At 52.8% G+C, this 21,124-nt stretch overlaps 1 protein-coding gene and 1 long non-coding RNA gene across 6 annotated transcripts in view; one reads left to right on the top strand and one right to left on the bottom strand.

Moving 5' to 3' along the window:
• Positions 1-1,075: 1,075 nt before the first annotated feature.
• On the top strand, positions 1,076-13,239 carry LOC111816391. The gene is made up of 3 exons (XR_002820795.1): positions 1,076-1,089; positions 11,746-11,750; positions 13,158-13,239. It is a non-coding gene; the product is annotated as an uncharacterized LOC111816391 (long non-coding RNA).
• Positions 13,240-13,403: 164 nt separating this feature from the next.
• The window catches only part of Elfn1 (extracellular leucine rich repeat and fibronectin type III domain containing 1), a 55,924-nt gene continuing 48,203 nt past the window's right edge, over positions 13,404-21,124 (bottom strand). For 4 of the 5 annotated variants that reach the window (XM_023713526.1, XM_023713528.1, XM_004629596.2 and 1 more), the window contains one exon: positions 13,404-16,215. In XM_023713526.1, coding sequence (XP_023569294.1) covers positions 13,421-15,922 — 2,502 coding nt within the window. In that variant the 5' untranslated portion in view covers positions 15,923-16,215 and the 3' untranslated portion in view covers positions 13,404-13,420. The remainder of the gene's footprint in view (positions 16,216-21,124) is intronic. The other variant, XM_023713529.1, reaches the window with a different exon arrangement.

The raw sequence follows: 21,124 nt of genomic DNA, 5'->3' as shown, positions 1-21,124 counted from the left end.
AAAGAAAAGAAAAGAAAGACTGGGGATGTGTGAAGGAGCTGGGTTCAATCCCTGGTACTGAAGAAGATACAAATTAGAAAAACAACAACAAAATAAATGAAAAGAAAATGGGAGGAGAGTAATAAATGTAAACCAGAAATTAATAACAGAGAAAATAAAGATATGATGGGAAACACCAAGACAAAGCTGGGTTTTTATTTTTTTATTCACCATTTTTTAAAATTTTATTGAGAAAAAAATATGAATGAGACATTTTCAAAACTGATTAACAGGACAGTTTTGATAATCAATACACTGTACATTGTTATCTTCTTAGTTGTTATCCATAGTACAAGAAGCAGACAGGATATCCTGTCCAAACACTATTAGTACACCTCTTTCTTCTCATTGCAAAGCTGGTTTTTTAAAAAGACAAACCTAGTTGACAAATTTCTAGCAAGACTGATCAGTTAAGAAAAAAGAAAGCCCAAACGAGCCCCCAAAAGGGAGCATGAGTACCAACCGTGGTAGAGGTTAAAAAGCTAATATGATGTGGCCGGGAGGTAGCTCAGTTGAATAATCTCTTGCCAGGCAAGTGCAAGGGCCTGAGATCAATCCCCAGTTCCATAAATAAATAAATAAAATTTAAAAAGCTAAGATGAGAATATCCTATGAAAATAGGAGATTTTTTGGCAAATGATTGTGAAGAAATAGACAAATTACCAAAAAACTCCAAATTCCCAAAACAGACTCCAGAGGGTAGCCCGAATTGTACTATACCAACAACAAAATTTAATCAATATTTTAGAAATTGTTCTACAAAAAAAAAAAAAGAAAGAAATTGTTCTACAATATAAAAACGAGCCTCAGCTTGTTTTACGGGCAAGTTCTAGCAAAACATCTCAGGCGCAGACGATTCCAATCTCATTCAAAATCTCCAGAAAAGAGAACAAAAGGGAACTCTTGTCTACTAATTCTGTGACAATTAAGAAATCTGCACTTCTACGTAGACAAAGACAGCAAGAGAAAGGAAAATTAACTGCAATTTCTCTAATAACCATATATGCAAAACCCTAAACACATTCAAGATGTCTAGCAGTGTGTGTGTGTGTGTGTGTGTGTGTGCGCGCGCGCGCAGTGTGATGATTAATTTTGACTGTCAACTTGACTGGCTTCAGAGTTGGAGTTGCTGAGGAGATGAGAACAGCCCACTCCCTGCGGTGTCTGAGTGGGTCACAGGGTTGTCACCCTGGGGACTGGATCTGATTCCCAGCCCCTTCCTCTCTGGTGCTGTCCCCCTAATCTCTGATTCTAGGTGCCAGGAGTGAGACAGCTCTCCTCCGCCATGCCCTCCCTCCGTGGGATTCCTGTTTGGCTCCAGGCAGCCATGGACTGATCCCACTGACACCACACGTCTAAATAAACCTCTCCTCTTTTACATTATGCAAGTCGGGTATTTTGTTTCAGCAATGTGATAAATGGCTACTACCACCCTAATGGGTTTTCTATATGGAATCTGGTCATAATGTGCTAAGACAACATCAGTATATACAAAACATATTATGTCAAAATTGAGTCTATTCCTGGACTGAAGTGTGCTTTAACATTCACTTCTCCATAGAAACAGAACAAAGGAGAAAAACATCTTTTATCACCTCAATAAGTGAAAGGAAAGCATTTTTTTTTAAAAAAACAGAGTAACATGAATCCATCCATAATGAAAATACTCAGCAAAGTGAAACATAAGAAAATTCCCTTAAACTCATATCTCGGCCCATGAGCAATGTGAACTTTCAGTAGCACACAAGAGTTCACACAGAACTTGACAAAGTGACTTGGGACTCAAAGAACGAAGAGTTGAAAACAGCCAACACCTCTCCAAGAAGAAAAGGGCCAGGGATTTGGTCTCTAAGTGATCAGACACACTGTCACTAGGTCACTAGAGCAGTACAGTATGGATAATTTGACCCTGTCCTGGAGCAGGGGGCAGTAGACAGTTGACTGGACGTCTGCCACATAGACTGACAGCCAGAGGTAGAGCTGTGGTCAGTGGGAGGAGAGGGCAGGCAGCAGTTATTCCTGTAGGACAGGTCTGGAATGTTCCAAGGCCCAGGAGTTCAAGGCCTCATCTCCAGCCTTGTGTTACTGGGAGGTGGTGGTGCCCTCAGGAGGTGGCCCAGTAGAGGTGGCCTCCAAGGGAGTCCTGGGGCCCCAGCCTCCCCTCTTCCTCTCTCTCACTTCCCAGCTACCATCAGTGAGTGCCTCTACTCTACCACACAGCGCTGCTGCAATGGGCAGCCTCCCTGCAAGCCTCAGAGCAATAGAGCCTACAGACCATGGACAAAACCCTTCAAATTCAAGTGCCAAAGTGAACCTTTCCTCTTTTTAAATCAATTATGGCAAATATTTTGTTACAGTCATAAGGAAACTAACACAAATGATATTCAATAATTTCATCAACAGAAAACAAATCAAGGAGTAAAAATGAGATGCCAAAAGCATGAGACACAAAAAGCACACTGTACTACTAGACACACACCACAAAGACGTGAACATATTCAGTTAGAACGAGGATGAGAATCCAAAGCTAGTACCAAGAAGGTAAAACAAAGGTCACACCTGGGAATGATTTTTGCACACACATAACAGTCCAAGGATCAAAATCCCAAAGGGGTGGAGGATATAGGTCAGTGGCAAAGCACTTGTCTGGTAAGCACATGGTCCTGTGTTCAATTCCCAGTACCAAAGGGGAAAAAAAAGCTAGTGACCCAATGGAAAAATGAACAACAGACACACACAGTTATTCCCAGAAGAGAAAACATGACAGCCAACAGCACCGCATCTGTCAGAATTTGACGGAGGAAAACTGAGATGGTGTTGGAAAGGGATGGTGCACACCTGAAGCCCCAGCAGTCACAGAGGCTGATGCAGGAGAATCACAAGTTTGAGCCCAGTCTGGGCAGTTTAGTGATTTAGTGAGTATCATGGTTTAAATCCAGCGTGTCCCCCAAAAGTCTGTACTCAGAGGTGGGGCACATGGGGAGGGACTGGGTCACGGGATGCTGCACTCATTAGTGGATGCATTCATTGGGGAGCTCAGTAGTTAAATGCGCCATGAGGAGGTGGACCCTGGCAAGAGGAACCAGGTCCCTGGGACAGCCTGGAAGGATGCATTCTTTTCCTTCTTTTTTTTTTTTAATTCTTTCTTTCTCTTTCTTTCTTCTTTCTTTCTTTCTCCCTTTCTTTCTTCCTTCCTTCCTTCCTTCCTTCCTTCCTTCCTTCCTTCCTTCCTTCCTTTCTTCCTTTCTTTGGTAGAAGGTCTCGCTACACAACTTAGACTTGTAGTGATCCTCCTGTCTTATCCTCCTCAGCGCTGGGATTACAGACACACATCACCACGCCCTGTTTGGCCCATACTGTATGTGGCACTGGAGATCAGACCCGGATTCTTGCGCTTTCCAGGCAGGCGCTTAGACAGCTTAGCGAGCTGTCTCCCCAGCCCAAGGATGCGTTCTGGTCTTTGGCTCCTCCTGTCTCTCCCCTTCAGGGCTAGCATGACCTGCACAGCTTGCCTCCACCAGGCCCTTCTGCTGTGCTACCTCTGGCTTGGATTCAGTCAGCTCTGAACTGAATTCTCTGAAACAGTGAGCAAATGAGAACTCAGTTCAGAGCTGGCTGAATCCAAGCCAGAAGTGGCACAGCAGAAGGGCCCGGTGGAGGGAAGAATGGACCTCTCTTCCTCTAAGATGCAGGTGTCAGAGAGGAGAGTGACCCAGTGACAAGAAAGCTGACCAAACTGTGAGACCCTGTCTCAGAATAAAGAAGGGCTGGGGATGTAGCTCAGAGCAGAGGCCTTGGGTGCGATCCCCAGTGCTGCAAAAAAATATAAAATAAAAAAGGAGGGATGAGAGGAAGGAAGGAAGGAAGGAAGGAAGGAAGGAAGGAAGGAAGGAAGGAAGGAAGGTGAAGGAGAGAAAGAAAGAAAATGAGGGAGAGAGAGAGCAAGAGAGAGAACGCGAGCTGAGGTGTGAATACCAGTTTGCACACACCAGGCTGTCACCAAGAGTCATCGTGAAGCACTGTGTGTCCCACACTGACAGGAGTGGCTGCGGAGGCTGCTCCAGAGGTGTACTTCAAGTGATCTGACCAGACACCAAGACCCCATGAGACTCAACGATTCCATCCCACTGCAGCCTAAGAGAGTTCTGCACAGGGCTGAAGCACTCATGAACAGGAAAGGCCATTGTGTCACCACGCACTGAGACAAACGCAGTATCTCTCTGCCCATGAACAGGTGGAAGATCAACTATGTCCACAAATACTCACACAGCAGACTCCAGCACAGACTTGGAGATACGTGATTACAGCCAGCCAACAATAAGTAGATCTTAAGATTTCCAAGTTAAAAAGCCAGTTGCTAGAGAATCCATGCCCTCTGACACCATTATGTCTAATTAAAATAATTAAAAATAAACACTGTATTTATGGGCATATATGTTATGCAGTAAAACTATAAGGAATGACAATAAAATTAATCTGGGCTGGTTCAAATCCAACAGAGCTGGCATCCTTATAGAAGGGAGTTCATATCTGTAAAGTCAGCACTAGGGGAGGCTGAGGAAGGAAGTTTGCAAGTTCCAGCTCAGCCTGGGGAACTTAGTTAGACCTTGTCTCAAAATAAATAGAAGGGTTGGGTATGTAGCTCAGTGTGAAGGCCCTGGATTCAATCCCTTGTACTGAAAAGAAAAAAAAAAAAAAGTGGTGGGGGGTTTGGACATCAAGACGTACACGCACACGTGCAGACAGTGGTCGAGGTGCTCAGATCCCCAGAAGCAGCCAGGGTGATCAGATGCTAAATGAGACCCAGAAGAGACTCCTTCCAGCCTGCCGACTTTGCTTGGCTGGCTCCTGTCTGAGGCAGGACATTGCTGTTGGCTGCTTCGTCCCTGGGTGACGCTTCCCTATGGCAGCCCTAGCAAGCCAAGAACAGTGGGCTTCCGACCAGCACTTTCCATCACCTGCCTCTACTGTGTCTTTTCTGTAGAGTTACACCTGGGCCCCACAGGTCAGCTGGGCCCATCCTTGCCCCCACCTTCCAGCACCCCTGGAATGAGTCTCCACTGCTGAAGCAGAAGCTACACTGTTGCTGTGGCAGCAGACAGGTGGGTACAAACTTAGATGCCTAATAAACACTGCTGTCTCGTGGTTCTGTGAGCCAGTCAGAAGACCACTGTGCATCTCCCGGGCCTGGGCCTGGCTCCAGCTAGGGGCTTCAGGAAGGATCCTTCTCCTCCCTTCTCCAGCTGTGGAGGCGCCTGCATCCTGGGTGTGGGCCCCTCCGCCATCCTCAGGGCTGGTGCTGGGCCAGCCCACCTCCTGCCTTCTGACCCTGTCCCATCCCATGTCTTTCTCTAACCACGTCCAGAGAAGGATCTCTGTCTAAAAGGACAGAGATCCTTTATTTTGTTTTTCTAGTACTAGTGTTTGGACCCAGAGCAATCCCGGCCCTTTTTATTTTTTGTTTTGTGATGGTCTTGCTAGTTCCTCAAGGGGGATTTCAACTTGTAATCCTCTTGCCTTAGCCTCCCAGATTGCTGGGATTACAGGTGTGCACCACCACACGCAGCTGATCCCCACAGGACAGCTGACAAGTTTCCTGACTATCCTGGACCTCGATTTCCTCACCCGTGAGAAGAGGTAATAAGGAGCCAGGAAGCTGCAGCACTCCCCATTTTGGATGTCACCTTTGGTCAGGCAATAATGGGATCCAACCAGTTGCCTCCCTCCCTGGCCGGCACACACTCTATCCCATGGTGCTGCTGTGGGGCTCAGAGCAGAGCCAACCAAGAGCACGATGGCTCCCTCATGTTTCTCAGACGGGCAACTCCCAGGCCCGGCTCATCTTCCCTGCGACTATGGCAGTTCCCAAGGGAAGAGCATGTTCTCCCCACAACCCACCCATCCCCGGATTCCGTGAGGGGCCATCTTGCTTGGGTGTTGACCCCATCTCTATGGGTCACATGTCCCACCTCTGGCACGTGATGTGGTTCCTTCTCAGGCTGGGTGGGAGGATATGGGCACCTGTTGGTAAGGAGGTGCCCTGCAGGCACAGATGCACACAGGAACGAAAAGAAAGGGGAAGCCAGGAGACCCCAACACTCCAGGAGGCCAAGGCAGCAGGCTCTCAAGTTCACAGTCAACCTGGTCAACTTAGTGAGACTCTGTATCAAAATAAAAAATTAGAAAGCCTGGGCTGTGGCTCCCAGTGAGGTCCTGGGTTCCATCCCCAGCACTGGAAAAAAAGAAAAAGAAGCACTTTGTTACACCAGGTACATTTTTAAAAGTCTTTGAATGATGGTGAGAGTAGGGATGTCACTACACGAGAGGACTTAATGTTGCAAAGATGTGTTATGATTTACATCTAGAATGCCCCCCTAAGCCTTGTGGGCTAAGAGGTTCATAGAAGGTGATTGGATTGTGGGGAAGCCATAGCTGGCTTGGGGTTGGGGGTGGAGCCTGGTAGGAAGAACCAGGTCACTGGGGGCTGGCCTAGAAGGGTACATCTCCCTCCTGGCTCCTCTCCTCTCTCTACTTCTGGTCCATGATGATGTGAGCAGCTCTCCTCCCTCCAGGCCCTTCCACCAGGCTCCTGTTTATGAAAGGACTTAAATTTCTAAAACACAACCCAAAATAAAGTTCTTCTCCTTTAAGTTGCAGGTGTCAGGTATTTTGTCCCAGCAGTGAGAATGTGATTTTAAAAAAAGATGGAATTTTCCTCTAAGTTTGTCTATACATTTCAAGCAGTTCCATACAAAAGCCCAGTAGGACACGAAGAACTACCAAGAGCCTCACCACATCACTAACCCCACTCACTCAGATGGAGACCCTGGAGAGCAAGTCCCAGGAACTCGGGTCCGAGGGCTGCTGGGATCGTGGATGAGATGTGGTGTGCACCGGTGGAGGCTAGCAGCAGGCACGAGGGTTGCTCAGGCTGTGCTGAGCTTCTGGTCAACCATACAGAAGGAAATGCCAAGGCTCCCTGGCTCTTATGTGGAGCAGATATGAATTCTAGGGCATTAAGTACTTCAGCTAACCCCAGGCATGGCAGTACACATGTGTAATTTTGACACTTTGGGAGGCTGAGACAGGAGGATTGCGAGTTTGAGCCCAGCCTGGGCTACTTAGGACCTTTCTCAAAGTGAAAAACAAAAAGCAGTTGGGGATGTGACTTGGTACAAAGGCCTGGGTTCAGTCCCCAGCACTTCCACCCCCACACACATAAGCAGATACATAGAAACTAAAAATAAATTTTAGTTTACTTTTTTAATATTAAATAGAATAAAAAGTTTTTAAAAAACAAAACATTAAATATGATACAGAATTTCCAAACAAAATAATAAGAAATTAATAATGCTTGTTACATTGCACATTGTTATCTTTGAAGTAGTTGCTTTGAAGTTGTTGCATGCAAAATTGATCAAAAAAATTAAGTATTAACTGTTGCTTTCAATAAACCAATAGAAATTAGTGGTACAATTATCATATATATATATATATACACATATATATTCTCTTTTTTTCAATTTATCATAGCTAAATCTTGGAAACAACCCAAATGCCCATAAACTGAGGAATGATAAAAATGATGTGATATTTTCATACAATGGAGTACTACTCAGCTATAAAGAAAGATGAACTTGAAGCTTTTACAGGTAAATGGATGCAACTAGAGACCATACTGATAAGTACAATAAATAAGGCCAACATGTGTAAACATTGTATTGTCTCCCTAGTGTAATTTTTATTTTTCAAATTTTACTTAATTTTTTAATTGTATGGTACTAGGGATAGAACGCAAGACCTTGCGCTTGCCAGGAAAGTACATATGCCACTAAGATATCTCCCCGGCCCCTTGTCTCCCTAGTGTGAGAAACTGAAAGAGGAAGTAAAATCCAAAAGACACAATAGATACTGTGGAAGGGAAAGAAACTGCTCAAAAGGAAGAACAACTGGGATGAGGAAAAACTAAAAATATTGTACATTAGGGTGAGCTGGGTTCCTTAGCACGTTAAAAACAGGTCGGGGACTCACTGGGTGCGTTGTTTTGTGATCAGCTCCTTTGGGCTCAGCGGCCTCAGGTTCCCTCCCAGGGCTCCGCATGCTGATGACTTGTGCCTCTTTATTGCTGAATGGTGTTTAGTTCTATGGTGGGGTCACAATTTGTCGCTTCCTCTGTTGATGGACATTCAGTTGTTTCCACTTTGGCCTGCTATGAATGAGGCTATTATGAACATTACGGAAGAACAGAAGCTATTTTAAAAGATCTGTATATTTTGTTGGATGAACACTGAAAGCTTTTTGAGGGAGAAGGGAATCCTGGGGAGGGAAGCCAGGGCCTCGCACGTACTAAGCATTCCCACTGAGCTGCATTCCCAGTCCTTTAAAAAAAAAAAAATACTTTTTTATATTCAGGTTCTCACTGAGTTGCCCAGGCTGACCTTAAACCTGCCATCCTTTTGACTCAGGCTCCCAAGTAGCTGGGATCACAGACGCATGTCACCAAGCCACACTCAGTTGGCAGTCCTCTGGCGAGAGCAGAATGCAGAAGGTGGTCCCTCTGTGCCCCAGTTTGGGTGAGAGCCCACCTGCTTGTCCTGGGGTCTGACCAGGGCTGCTGTCACCTGCTCCCCACTGCAGTGCTCCAGAGGGACCTGGGTAGCCAGTGCGTCCCCCAGAGCTGAGAAGCAGAAAGAGCGTGCACTCTGCTCTGAGACGCATGCTCCAAGATCCTGGGCTGGCTGTGTCCCTGTGAAGGTTCAGCCTGCAGCAGGGTAGGTAGGAGGGTGCCTGCGAGGAAAAGACAAGTAGCCCTGCTACTGAGGAAGAAACCCAAGCTCTGCAGCCCATGAGGGACACAGAAGTGGCGCGTTCACTTCAGGACACTGCCTGCTTTAGCTGCGGTCCGTGTGAGGACTCTGCAGCAGCTCCCGACTGTGGAACAGGAGTCCTGGTTTTTGAGTAACACGACCCTGCAGTACCTGGGGTGCCAGGGGCATCTGCTCCCAACCTTGCTGGTGAGGTGCTCACCCCCTCCCTTGTCTGAGGTGCTGGCCAAGCCACACCCCCCGTCAGGACCCTGCTGTGGTCCCGCCTGCCCGCTCTTGGCCACACGTCACCAACAGCTGCTTCCATGCCCCATCTTCGTGTCCCACAGTCCACCCCTCCAGGGGAGCAGAGGGTCCCAGTAAGATGCTGCTCATGCTGTTGTGCAGAGAAAGCACCGTGAGGCCAGAGGCCAGAATATCACCGCAGTTCTCTTCGGCAGTAACCTGGGTGATCTCAAGTGACTTCTGTTTTCTTTTTATGTTTAACTATTTTCTTTTTTCTTCTTCTTAATTTTTATGGATGTGGCCTAGGGTCTCACTACACAGGTCAGACTTGTAGTGATCCTCTTGTTTCAGCCTCCCCAGGTCTGGGATTAAAGGCATGCACCACCACACCCTATCTCAGTGGCCAGCGCAGTGTGCTCAGGGCGGGACTGGCACTGCATGTGGCACTGGGGATCAAACCTGGCTCTCTGTGCTTGCTAGGCAAGCACTTAGACCACTGGGCTATCTCTGGCCTCTGCTTAACTACTTTGTAAAGTTTATGTAATGAAAGGACTACTTTTTTTTAATTATTTATTTATTTATTCATTTAGTGTGTGTGTGTGGCCAGCTCAGCCCACCTGGGGGCGGGGCTGGCTGGCATGTGGTGCTGGGGGATTGAACCGCGGTCCCTGTGCTTTGCCAAGCTTGTTCCAAATAGGTGCTTTAGACCACTGAGCCATCTCTCCAGCCCCGAAAGGACTACTTTTCAGATAAGGGCAATCAATAAAATATATTATTCTTTACAATGCCACTGCTGGCTTCCAAGGCCCAACTCTGCACCCTGATGGGCAGTCCTGCCAGCTGAGCTCAGGGGACTCCTCCCAGGCCACCAGGTCCTCCATCCCAAGGACCCCAGTGGCTGGTGTCCAGCCCAGATGTGCCCACCACTCCTGTCCCCCTCCAGGGCCCCAGGAACCTCTCTCCCCTCCCCACTTTCAGTGGAAACTCATCTCTCCCTTGATCCCCGTGGGCCCAGGAGTGCTGTCCATGTGACTGCCGTGTCCCTTGTGAGTCCCCTATACCCCTACCCTGGAAGTAACTCTTTGTGTGCCCCCCCACATTCTTTTCTGGGCAACGGGTCATGGCTGATATGATCAAGGGCAGGGTCAGCGTCATTAATGTTCCTAACACATATGGTATACAGCAGACACTTCATAACTGCACACAACTCAGGAGCATCACCCTGGGCTCTCTGCCTCCCTATTCTTCAGAATGATTGTGGGCACTCAGCTCACTGTGGCCTTGTGTTCAGGGGTCTCATCCAGTTCTCTGCCCCCATGGTGTCCTGTCTGTCCCTGACTTTGAGTTCCCCTTGTGATGCACAAGCAATAGTGAGGCATTCCTGAGGCAGTAAATAACCAGTGCCACCCCCTCCTGCCACCCTCCTAGCCACCAGTGTGGGCATCAGCACCTACACTGGCAGACAAGGCTGTGTGACTCATGGTGGCTACAGTCTCCCTGTGTCCCGAGCTCCAGCCATTCTCTCTCATTTGCTTCCTCTGCCTTCCCTCCCTGTGGCTCCCCCTTTCCCAGGCTTCCCCTCTCCAGGAACCCCCACACCCTGTGCCACCCTGAGCTGGCCACCTCATCCACATCAAGTAGACAGGCTGAGCTAGGGAATACCGGGCATGGAGCTGTGTACATTAAGTGCTTAGTAGCATGTGTATCTTTTCCTCTATGCCTTGTGAGCTGCACTCTGCCTCCTTCAAATAAGACACAGTGCCATGTGGGTCTCTGTCCCTAGACTGGCTGGTGTTGGCAAATCTTAAGGCACATTTGCCCAGCTCTGCAGGCTTCAGGGCTTCTGAGCTGTCAGTCCCCAGTCCTGCAGCGCCTTCCTGCACTCACCTCTTCCTTGTCCTTCCTAGGCTCTCCACTGCCTCCTGGACCCCTGCCTGGCACAGCTCTGTTATTCCAGCACACCCTGGCTTCGTCTAGCCTGTGGACCAGAATGGCTGTCCTGAGTCTGTCCTCCCCATCCCCTATAAATAGCCTATTTTATCTCCTTGGTGAAGAGAAGCAGTGGGCTGCGGCCCGGTCACCTCCTGTCCCATGACTGGGACTGTCGCCAAGTGGCTGTGTGACCTTGGGCTAGGCAGGCCCTCAGGGCTCATCCCATTGCTGTGGATCCTGCCTGGTCCCCTGGCCTGGTTATCTTTAGACTCAACAGAGACTCCTGTCCCTGGCTGCCTCAGGACCCTCCATGAATGTGGACATCTGGGGGAAGTTCAGGCCCACAGAGTCCTCATTAATGACTTGCTTTGGGGAGATCAGTGGCACAGTGTCACATGGGCCCACTTGGGTCTTGAGCTTCTGAGGAAGCCTTGCATTCACAGGATAAAATGGGTGACCTCATGCCGATGTCAGGACCAACCAGCAGCCTGTAGAATCAGGGTGACCCTATCTGCAGCCTTGTGACCTGGGGGTCCAAGAGCCAGAGCTGGACCCTGTGGCTATGTGAGCTTTCACTTGGTATCAGGAAGGTTCCTAAAGCCTGAAGCTGCTAAGTAAAGTGGTCCTAGGCCCCACTGGGCTCCCATCCCTGGTCCGGCTTTTTCTGAGCCCATCAGAGCCTGGAACTGACCTCCATCACCGTGGTTCAGCCCTCAGGACCCAGGTTTGGTCCCAGCCTCAGGTCCCACTGGGTCTCTGTCAGAAGCTCAGATCAGGAATGAACTTCCTTGGACCTGAGAGGTGATAGTATTCAGTGACTGACCAGGGGCCACTAGGCAGATGAGAGAAGGAGATCAAGCCCGGTAGGGAAGGGAGGCTGGCAGATGTGGCCCTGATATCAAGCAGAAGAACCTACCCCAAGGCCATGCAGGAGGGAACAGAGTGAGACCCTTAGGTACAGAGCCCTCACACCCCTGCCAGGATCTCTGGGGGCTCCCTAGGGTGGGCAGAGGGCTTCTTACTGCAAGCAGGATGAGGGGTGACCATGAGCAGTCCATGCTGTTCCTATGTGACTCCCTCCCAGAGCAGGGTGAAGGGAGGGCTCTGGGCAGCAGCTTGGGGACAGTGGGAGCCAGGCAAGGGGCCACAGTCAGGGTTTCCCAGAGGTGGGGCTCCGGCCACTACAGGTCTATGCAGGTCCCTGGCTGTCTTAAGCCCACATGCTCACACAAGTGGCAGCACTGCCAGGTGGGCACATGTGCCTTGTGGCAGCCTCAACACCACTTAGCCCCTGGCCACCCAGAGCCCAGCCCCTTCTGGATCCGTCCTTACCAGCTCTCGCCTTCAAAGCTGCCGACTCTCTCCTACCCTGTGGATTCCTGCCTGCACCCCACTGTGGTCAGCATCAGCAAGATCACTCCCAAACTAGACATCAAAGAACCCCCCAACTCTTTCCCTCAAAGCCCACAGTGAAGACACAGGACAAATTGATGTTTTTTTTTTTTTTTTTTTTTTTTGCAGTCTCTTGAGATCCTGTGGGTTTTTTTTTTTTTTTTTTTTTTTTTTTTTTTGCAGATTTTTTTTTTTAGTAGACAGAGTCTATTTTGTTGTTCTTTCTCATTTTACAGCAAACATTGCAAATATAGAAATTTTTTTCTGTACAACAGAACAACTACAGTGTACAACAGGGACTGGGCCGGGGGAACACACAGTGCTACCCATCAGGGCCACCCCAGCCTCCTCGACCCGTCCACGGGCATCTCTCCTCACCCAGTCCCCAGGCTTCAGGACTCTCCTGGAGGCCACACGGCCGCCGCATCCACTCTGTCTTCCGCAGTGGCCTCCAGAGGTGGCAACGAAGAGACAGATCAAACAGAGAATCCACAGAAAACCACAGACTGAGAGATTGTATGAGGGGCCCCAGAAGCCCCTGGCCAGGCCCCACAGTAGGTATTCTATGTCTTGTCTTTTTTTTTTTTTTTAAGAATTTTATTTTTATTATTTTTTTTAAAAAAGGAAGAAAATAAAGATAAAGAGAGGAAGAAGGCAGAGACGAATCAAGAGGAAAGATAATGAAAAAAATCCCCACCCCACCCCCACCCCTAAGACACAGTTTTCCGAAGTCCCTGGCATAAGTGTGTGTGTGTGTGTGTGTGTGTGTGTGTGTGTGTGTGTGTGTGTATGGGGGAATCCAAGTGTGGGTTACATGGGTGTCGGGACACCTACCCACTCTGTGTCCCCTCCCGCTGTCCCCGCACACAGCTCCCACCCTGTTACGCACACGCTGTGTTTCACCATGAGTCTCTGAGTTTCCAGTAGCTGCAGTGGATCTTGTATCCTTTTTGGTCCAGTGGCATCACGAGTTTCGGGAAGGGCAGGGCCACCACCTCCGTGACGGCTCAGGACTTGTGCTGGGCGGACACGCCCTTCCAGTAGTCCAGGATGTCGTGCAGATCCTCGTCCTTGGCAAACTGGACCTTCTTGCGCAGGGCATGGCCGGCCGCCATGAACTCCTCGTCGTCCTTGGGGCGGCGCCGGCTCAGTCTGAGGCGCTCCCAGATGCTCTGAGAGGCCCTGCAGGGGTACTCAGGGCTGGACGTGTAGCTCAGGTTGTGGTACTGCGGCGACAGCTGGGAGTAGGCGAGGTCGCGGGGCCGCGGCCGGGTCAGTGGCTCCAGGATGGACGCTTTGCGGCCGCCCAGGCCCTCGTGGGCTGGCGGCGGCAGGGGCTGCACGGGCGGTTCGGCGGCGGGGTGGGAGCCAGGGTAGGAGTGCCGGTGTTCGCCGTACTGGCGGCTCTTCTCGGCCTCGGCCCGCAGCACAGCGGCTGCGGGTGTCACAGTGAGGATGGCCTCTGCTGCTGGTGAGCTCTTCTCTATGTACTTGGCTTCAGCGGCTGTGGCTTTGTGCACGCCGGGGGGCTCAGTGCGAAAGGCCCGAGGGCTACGTGTGGAGCCACTGGACGAGGTGCTGGCCCTCGGGGGCCCAGGGGCCGCCTCCACACTGTGGTGCCGCTGCAGGCCATGGCCAAATGTGTCCTTGTACACGGGCGACAGGAAGCCGTGCTTGGTGGTCAGCGGCTCGGACAGCAGCACCAGCTGGGGCTCGGCTGTAGACACAGGCCCAGACTTGGCACCCTGGAAGGAGGTGGACTCAGACTTGAGCGCATCAATGCAATTGTTGATGATCTGGTTGACCTTGTCCACCTCCTTAGCAATGGTGGAGATCTCAGCCACCGAGCTCTGGCTCTCGGGGCCTGGCCGGCCCAGCTCACAGTCCCTACGTTCTGGCTCCCCAGTGCGCACCTCCATGTAGTTTCCCTTGCTGGCCTTGGGTGTCTCTCCACTCTCCACTAGCTTGTACTGTTCCACCTCGCTGGCCGTGGCCGGCAGGTATGGGATGCGGGTCACAGTTTCAGGGCCCAACAGTGGGCCCTGGGACAGTGGGGCCAGACCAGGCGCCTCCATCTCAGGTCCATACTTGAGCTCAATAATGGTCTTCTTCAGGCTGCCGGCTGCAGCTGCTGAGGCTGCCTTCTTGTGCTTCTCCTCCTGGCGCCTCCGCCTGCGCAGGCAGTAGTAGACAGCGCCCAGCACCAGCACCATGCCAAAGAGGCATCCCAGAATGGTCATGATGTAGTGGGTGGCTGTGGAAGGGCTGGGCACTGGCCCAGGTGGGCTGGGGGGCTTGGGCAGGCAGATGGTGAGGCAGGTGTGGTTGTGGTGAGTGCCCGAGCTGGTAGATACCACGCAGTAGGTGTAGTTGGTCAGTGTGTACAGGTTCGTCAGGCGGATCTCCTCCTGGGCCTGGGTCAGCCTGGACACAGTGGAGGATTTGCTGTTGTTGTAATGTTCCAGCGTGTACATGCGGTTGAAGGGGCTGGGCAGCTGCACGGTGATGGTGGCCGAGTTCTGGGTCAGCTGCTTGACCTTGATGAGGGGACGAGCTTCGGCTTGCGTGGCCAGTGTGGGCAGAGCCACCAGTGGTGTGGTGCCGTCGCCAGAGAAGCACTCTTCGTCAGCACAGGGCACATCGGCTCGGCTGCCCAAGCTTGGCTCCGGCGGTGGTGGCGGCGGTGGTGAGCGGCCTGGCTGGGAGCGGCCAGGTACCAGACGGGGCCCGGCCACCTCTGCTGCATAGGAGTCCTCTGTACAGACAGACAGCAGTTTGCTGAGGATGCTGCGGTGGCCGTGGCGGCCCTGGCCCAGGAGGAAATAGCCAGAGTAGATGGGTGGCGACTCGCACTGCATACGGTCGTAGGTCTGTGTGGCGTTGGTAAAGGCAGCCAGCCAGCGCAGGAAGCCCAGCAGCTCACAGGAGCAGTAGAAGGGGTTGCTGTACAGCTCACACACGGAGAGCTTGGTCAGGCCCGAGAAGGTGCCGCTGCTCAGCTGCTGGATGCGGTTCATGGACAAGTCAATGTTGACGATACTAGGACATTCCCAGAAGGCGCTGGCCATGACCACCTCAATGAGGTTGGCCTGCAGGTAGAGGTACTCCAGCTTGCCCAGGCCACGCAGCATGCCCTCCGTGAGGTTGCGTAGCCGGTTGTAGCCCAGCTGTAATACCTGCAGGTTGAACTGGCCTGAGAAGGCACCATCCTCAATGTAGCCAATCTCATTCTTGGTGAGGTTGAGGTACGTAAGATTGCCGAAGCGGCTCAGCGAGGCATACTGCACGCTGCGGATGCGGTTCTCGTTCAGCCGCAGGTCCACGATTGTGCTGTTGATCTGCTGCGGAATGGCCTCGTAGGGCGGCTGGTTCTGGCTGCAGATGGCCAGCCACACAAAGCCCTTGTCACCTTCAATCAGCCAGCAGTCGGCACGGGCCAGTCCACCTGCATGCAGCAGGGCAGCTGCCGCCACACACACCCACAGCATGCCCCTCCCATGCCCAGCCATCGGGACTGCCCTGGTGGGACACCCCGCTCAGCCTGGTGGAGGGGCTGGGGGGAGGCTGGGCGGCAGCCCCAAGAGGGATGGAGGGCGGGGTGGGATGACACCTGCACACTCAGAGGTGTGCTGTCCCAGTCTGCATGGCTGAAGGGCACAAGAGCTGAGAGGGAGGTGCCTCCCTCACGGCCCGCCGCCCCTTGTCTCCCACCCCAGTCCTGCGGCAGCCACGGCCTCCTTCCCCATGGGCCCGCAGATCCTGTGGCAGCTCCGCTGGTGCTGCTGCTCCAAAGTCGACCCTGCTGCAAGACAAAAGAAAAGACAGTGGTCACAGGAGGCCACCTCCAGGGCTCATTGGTTGAACGTTACCGGGTTCTAGCCAGCTGTGATCCACAGCACAGAGGTGGGTAAGTAGAGGCCAGGATGGTACCTGAAGGCCTCCTTCAGTCCCTGGCCTTGGTTTCCTCGTCTGCAAAGTGGGTGTGATGCCACACACGCAGCTGGGCTCAAAGGCACAGTGACCATGTGGAATCAAGTCTTCTTGCACAGCCCATTTTGCATTCTGCATGAACCTGGGCAGGTGAGGAAACTGAGGCCCAGAGAGGAAACAAAATTCAGCTGATCAAGATGGTCAGCCTCTGGCCTGGCAAAGTGTCTGGGTGATCATGGTGGTCATGGTGTCCTCTGCTTGGGGTTTAAGGTGGCATTTCTACCCCCAGTAGGGTTTAGCCTCAGCACCCTTGGCAGCCTGCAGGGGGCGCCTGAGCCCTGGCTGGGTCCTCAGCCAGGCAATGAGGACATCCACTGACTCAGGACCAGGCTTGGCCTGAGAGTTTTCCTACCACGTGGCTCCCAAGTCATCCCCATCCTAGGCCCCAGTTTCCCAAGTGAACCAGCCAGGTGGTCTCTGAGGCCTGCCTGGTGCCAAGGATGTGGAGCTGTCCTTGCCCCACCTGGTGGAACCCAGCAGTGAAGCTAAGGGACAGTGTCCCTGCCATGGGGTCCCAGCTCCACCATCCTTGCTGGTCAGTGTGAACACCTCAGCAGCCTGGGGCCTGGGTCATCCCCTGCATCCCCGCTGGAGACTGCAAGAGGAAGGACTGAGTCTCCCCCCGCAGCCCCAGTGCAGGCAGCAGCACCATGCGGCTGCAGACAGAGGGGGCTGCGGGTACCCGCCCTGTGTTTTCCCTCAGGAGGAGAAATGGGTGTGTGTTTGCTTGTTAATTTCTGGATTTACAGCCGCCCTCTGTCCCTGCTCTGTGGCCTGGCCGGCAGCCAGCCGAGTGTATTTCACTGATATTGACGTCTGCAACTAGTCTGCACTGAGGCAGTTCAAATTAGGAGAAAAAAATATAATGATGTGAAATGGATTTTCCCCTCTTTGGAAACTTCATAAAGAACAATTTTGATCTGGCTCTTGGGAAGTCTGTTCAGATTTAAAGAGAGGGGTGAAATCTGAGGAAGTGGGGGCTCTAGGGGGCCCCAGGGAATGTGGCAATGGAGGGTGACCTGGGGCCAGGCCCCACCTCAGCTGGAGGGGCCTGCTCTGGGCCTTGATTCTCTGCCAGGGACTGCCAGGAGATTGGGAGAGCAAGCACCGCCAGCTTGTGATGTGAAATCCACCATCGCAGGACAGCTCGGCGACTCCTGGGTGATGCTCAGCTCCGTGCCATCGCTGAGATGCAGTGTGGGCACCTGTGCCCCATTCCTCCCTCCCTCCCTTCAGGGTCCGGGAGCCTGAGGCTCGCATCCCCAGGGCTTCTTGAGAGCCCAGGGCCAGGCGGAGGTCTCAGGGAATACAGGGCTGACAGTCTCCAGAAGGGGGTGCTGGAGCCACAGGCCCCTCCAGGAAACTTGGCACCTCTGTAGGGCGATGGTAATCACCCTTAATCTCTTGCTCAAAATAACCCAAAGTCAAGTTAAGGAGGATTACAGGCCTGAGAGCCCTTATCAGAGGCGCTGCGGCATCTCCTGCTGCAGGCTGGGTGGCACCTGTGGGTTTGCACACGCGTGTGCCTGTGTGTGCAGAAGCTTGCCTACAACTGGGGTGGCACACACACCTACCTATGCACACTAGACACACATGTGAACATGGCCTGCAAGCTCCATCGAGCACCACATGGGGCCCATGCTTCCTGTGCCATCCTCCCAGGACACCCCCAGCTCCCATGTTGGAAAAAGTGTGAGGCCTGGCCTCGTGGAGGACCAGGGGCATCCCCTGTCCAGAGCCTCCTTCCTCCCCATCCTGGCTTCAGCCTGAGTGCCCCAGGTGGGGGCACCAGCTGTGGGGTGGACAGTCCAGTGGTCAGCAGCCCTCTAATGAAGATGGGGTCCCATGGCTCTGCTGCCACCTCTGTGGCCCCCAAGCCTCTCGATCCATACTCCACACCTCACTTTACAGATGGTGACACTGAGGCCCAGAGAGAAGGCCTTTTCCAGGGTGACAGTGACCTGGTCCTGCCTGCTCCTTCAAAGTGGGCAGGGGAGAAAAGGTGGGCACCTCCCATAGTCTGGAGGCCAGAGGTGGGGACTTGACAGGAAAAGCTGCATAGGGAATGGGCCATGTCTCCTGGGCACACAGCATCTTTCATGAAGGCCTAATCATTCATAAATCACTCAGCTCCCTGGCCTCTGCCCTCACCCTGTGCTTGATTATTCACTCATCAAACCATGGCTCCCAGTTAGCCGCAGGGCAGGAGCACAGACCCTATGGGGCCAGGCTGTCTTTGTCCCTCCCCCATAGTCCTTTGCTGCCCTTGTTCCATGACACTGCTGTCCCATGTCTCTGACCTTGATGTGCCCTTCTTCCCCAACAAGGTATGGGGCCCAAGGGTGGATATACGGGTCAAGCCCCCTGCAGGTTGCCAGGCCAGCAAGTGTCACCATCTCACAGACAGGAACCCTCTAGGAGACAAGTTGAAGACTCCTGTTCAACAAGATATGGGAGGTAGAAAGCTCCCTGTCACCAGGGGTATTCAAACCAGAGCTGGGAGCTGAGGCAGTGCTGCCTGAACTAGCTGGCCACTTCAACGAACCGTGGAAGGCTGCACACACATCTGCCGCCACATGTCAGGCACACATGCTGGCATGGCCCACCTAAGTGGAAGGGCTGCTCCAGAAGACCTGTGCTAAGAGGGCTGTGACTGTCCTAGGACCTGGTTGAGTGGGTGTGGATATCTGAGACCCCAGAGTGGGGCCAGTGCCCCACAGACCACAGGAACAGGCGGCACCAGTGTGGATGCCCTGAAGTGTAGGGCCAAGGAGCCAGCTGGCCCCCCTCCTTGCCAACAGGCATGGGCATCCTGACCCCCAAAGGTGGATCTCCAGGCACCCTAACCCTAACCAGGAAGGACCAATGATCCCTGGGGGAGACGAGGTGGGCAGAGCTGGGGAGATGCCACACAATCTCAGAAGGGCTGGGGCTGGTGAGGGGCTTGTAAGGAAGCCCCTACACCTGAAGATCCCTCCCCCAGGATGAGCTGTCCAGGGTGGGACAGTGGTGGGCCATGCCAGAGGGACACTGCTGCAGGAACTGCTGGGCCAGGATGGCAGGGTCTTGAGGACAGGAGAGGAGCCCGACTGTTGCCCAGCCGTCTTCCCTCCTGCCTCTGCTTCTTCTCTCTGGTTTTATGGGTCCTCATGAGGGTTGGTGACCTCAGGGAAGGCACAGAGCCAGGAGTCTAAGCCTGGGTGGTACCATAGGACTTCCCCAGCCTTTGCCACTGCCACCCTGCCCTCAGAGTCCTTGCCTCAGTTTCCCAACTGAGAATTATTGAACCAAGTGCGCTGTGGTGAGGGGTCTGGGGCTTTTTTGTCCAGTCAGCTAGAGTGCTGGAGAAGCCTCCTGACCACACATGTCAGCACACACAGACTCACATGCCCAGAGAGCACTGCTGTCACCCTGAGGACGACCGGACAGTGCATCACATCAGCCCCACTGCCTGTCGCTGCTAATGAAATAAAGAAATAAGGTGGTTCCAGGCTTTTAAACTTATGGCCAGATTTGCATAATGGCAGTTCTGGGCTGGGACGGAGTGCTTCTGTCTAAAAATATTGTCTCTCTCCTTGATCATACAGTAGACAGTAGCTGGAGCTGGCCTGGGGCCGTCCAGGGCTGGACTGAGGATTTACTGAAGGGAGAGGACCTCCTACCACCTCCAGCAGAGACGCGGGCCGAGGGCCAGGCAAGGGGAGGCAGAGACGGTGGAAAGTTATAGATCGATAACTTTTCCTTGTTCCAATGTTTAGCCGATAGATCATGTTTACTGCTAATGTTTGCCTGCCTCTGCAGCGTGGCTGCAGCCAACACTGTCTCCCCCAGCTCTGCTGACAGCCCATGGCTGACAGGCAAGTCGGTAGGGCGGGGACCTCAGCCCACAGGGCCTGGTGCCAGCCAAGAGCAAGTGCAGCCGGGCCACCCCCACTGTATCAAGAATCACAAGACTATCGTAGGCCAGACCATGAATGCTGTCTTCGGCAAGCTGTCTGGCTGTGCGACCTTGGGCAAGCCACTTACCCACGCAGAGCCCCAGTTTCCTCATCCGTCAATGCAGGTAATCATGGCCTCTCTCTGCCAGGCACTGTGAGGATGGTTACTTAAGGACTACAGAATGGTGCCTGGCACAAGGGGATTTCCTGCAGATGGGCCTCTCCAGTTTCCCTAGCTGTCTGTGGGCTCCTGTGGTGCAGTGGGAGGAGTGGAGCAGGCAAGGAGCGTGGACGGGGCAGGCGGCGATGTGCACAGTGGCCAGGGTTCCTTCAGTCCAGCTGCAGCCCTGCAGCCCACTCAGGGAGACCACGCGGGATGCCCAGGGCTCGGGGGCCTCAATCTCACTTCCTGTGCCCTCCTCCCATGTCTGAGATAGAGAAAGGCTGGCTTTGGCGGCTGGAATCTAGGAGGCTGAGTCAGCAGGCCTGGCTCCTTTTGACTTGGCCGCAGGGTCAGCGCTGGCTCACCCTGGACCTCAGCTGGCCCCGACCTTCTGGGAGGCCTGGCAGAAAGCACACAGGGAACCATAGCCTGCACAATGACCCTCCTTTCAAGGACCAAGAGGTCACCAGGGATAGTCAAAGGACACACAAGGAGCAGACTGGATGACCTTGAGCATCCCAAGACCCCTGGGGCCCCTGGGAGCCAGAACTGTAGTTTCCTGTACTACCTGCATGTATTGAGTACCTACTAGATACCGAAACCCTCCTCTGTCCAAGCAG

This window comes from Octodon degus, unplaced genomic scaffold (genome assembly GCF_000260255.1).
Source record: "Octodon degus isolate 3935 unplaced genomic scaffold, OctDeg1.0 scaffold00031, whole genome shotgun sequence".
Classification (NCBI taxonomy): domain Eukaryota; kingdom Metazoa; phylum Chordata; class Mammalia; order Rodentia; family Octodontidae; genus Octodon; species Octodon degus.
The sequence above is the reverse complement of the archived record's forward strand: the minus strand, read 5'-3'. Positions and strand labels throughout refer to the sequence as shown.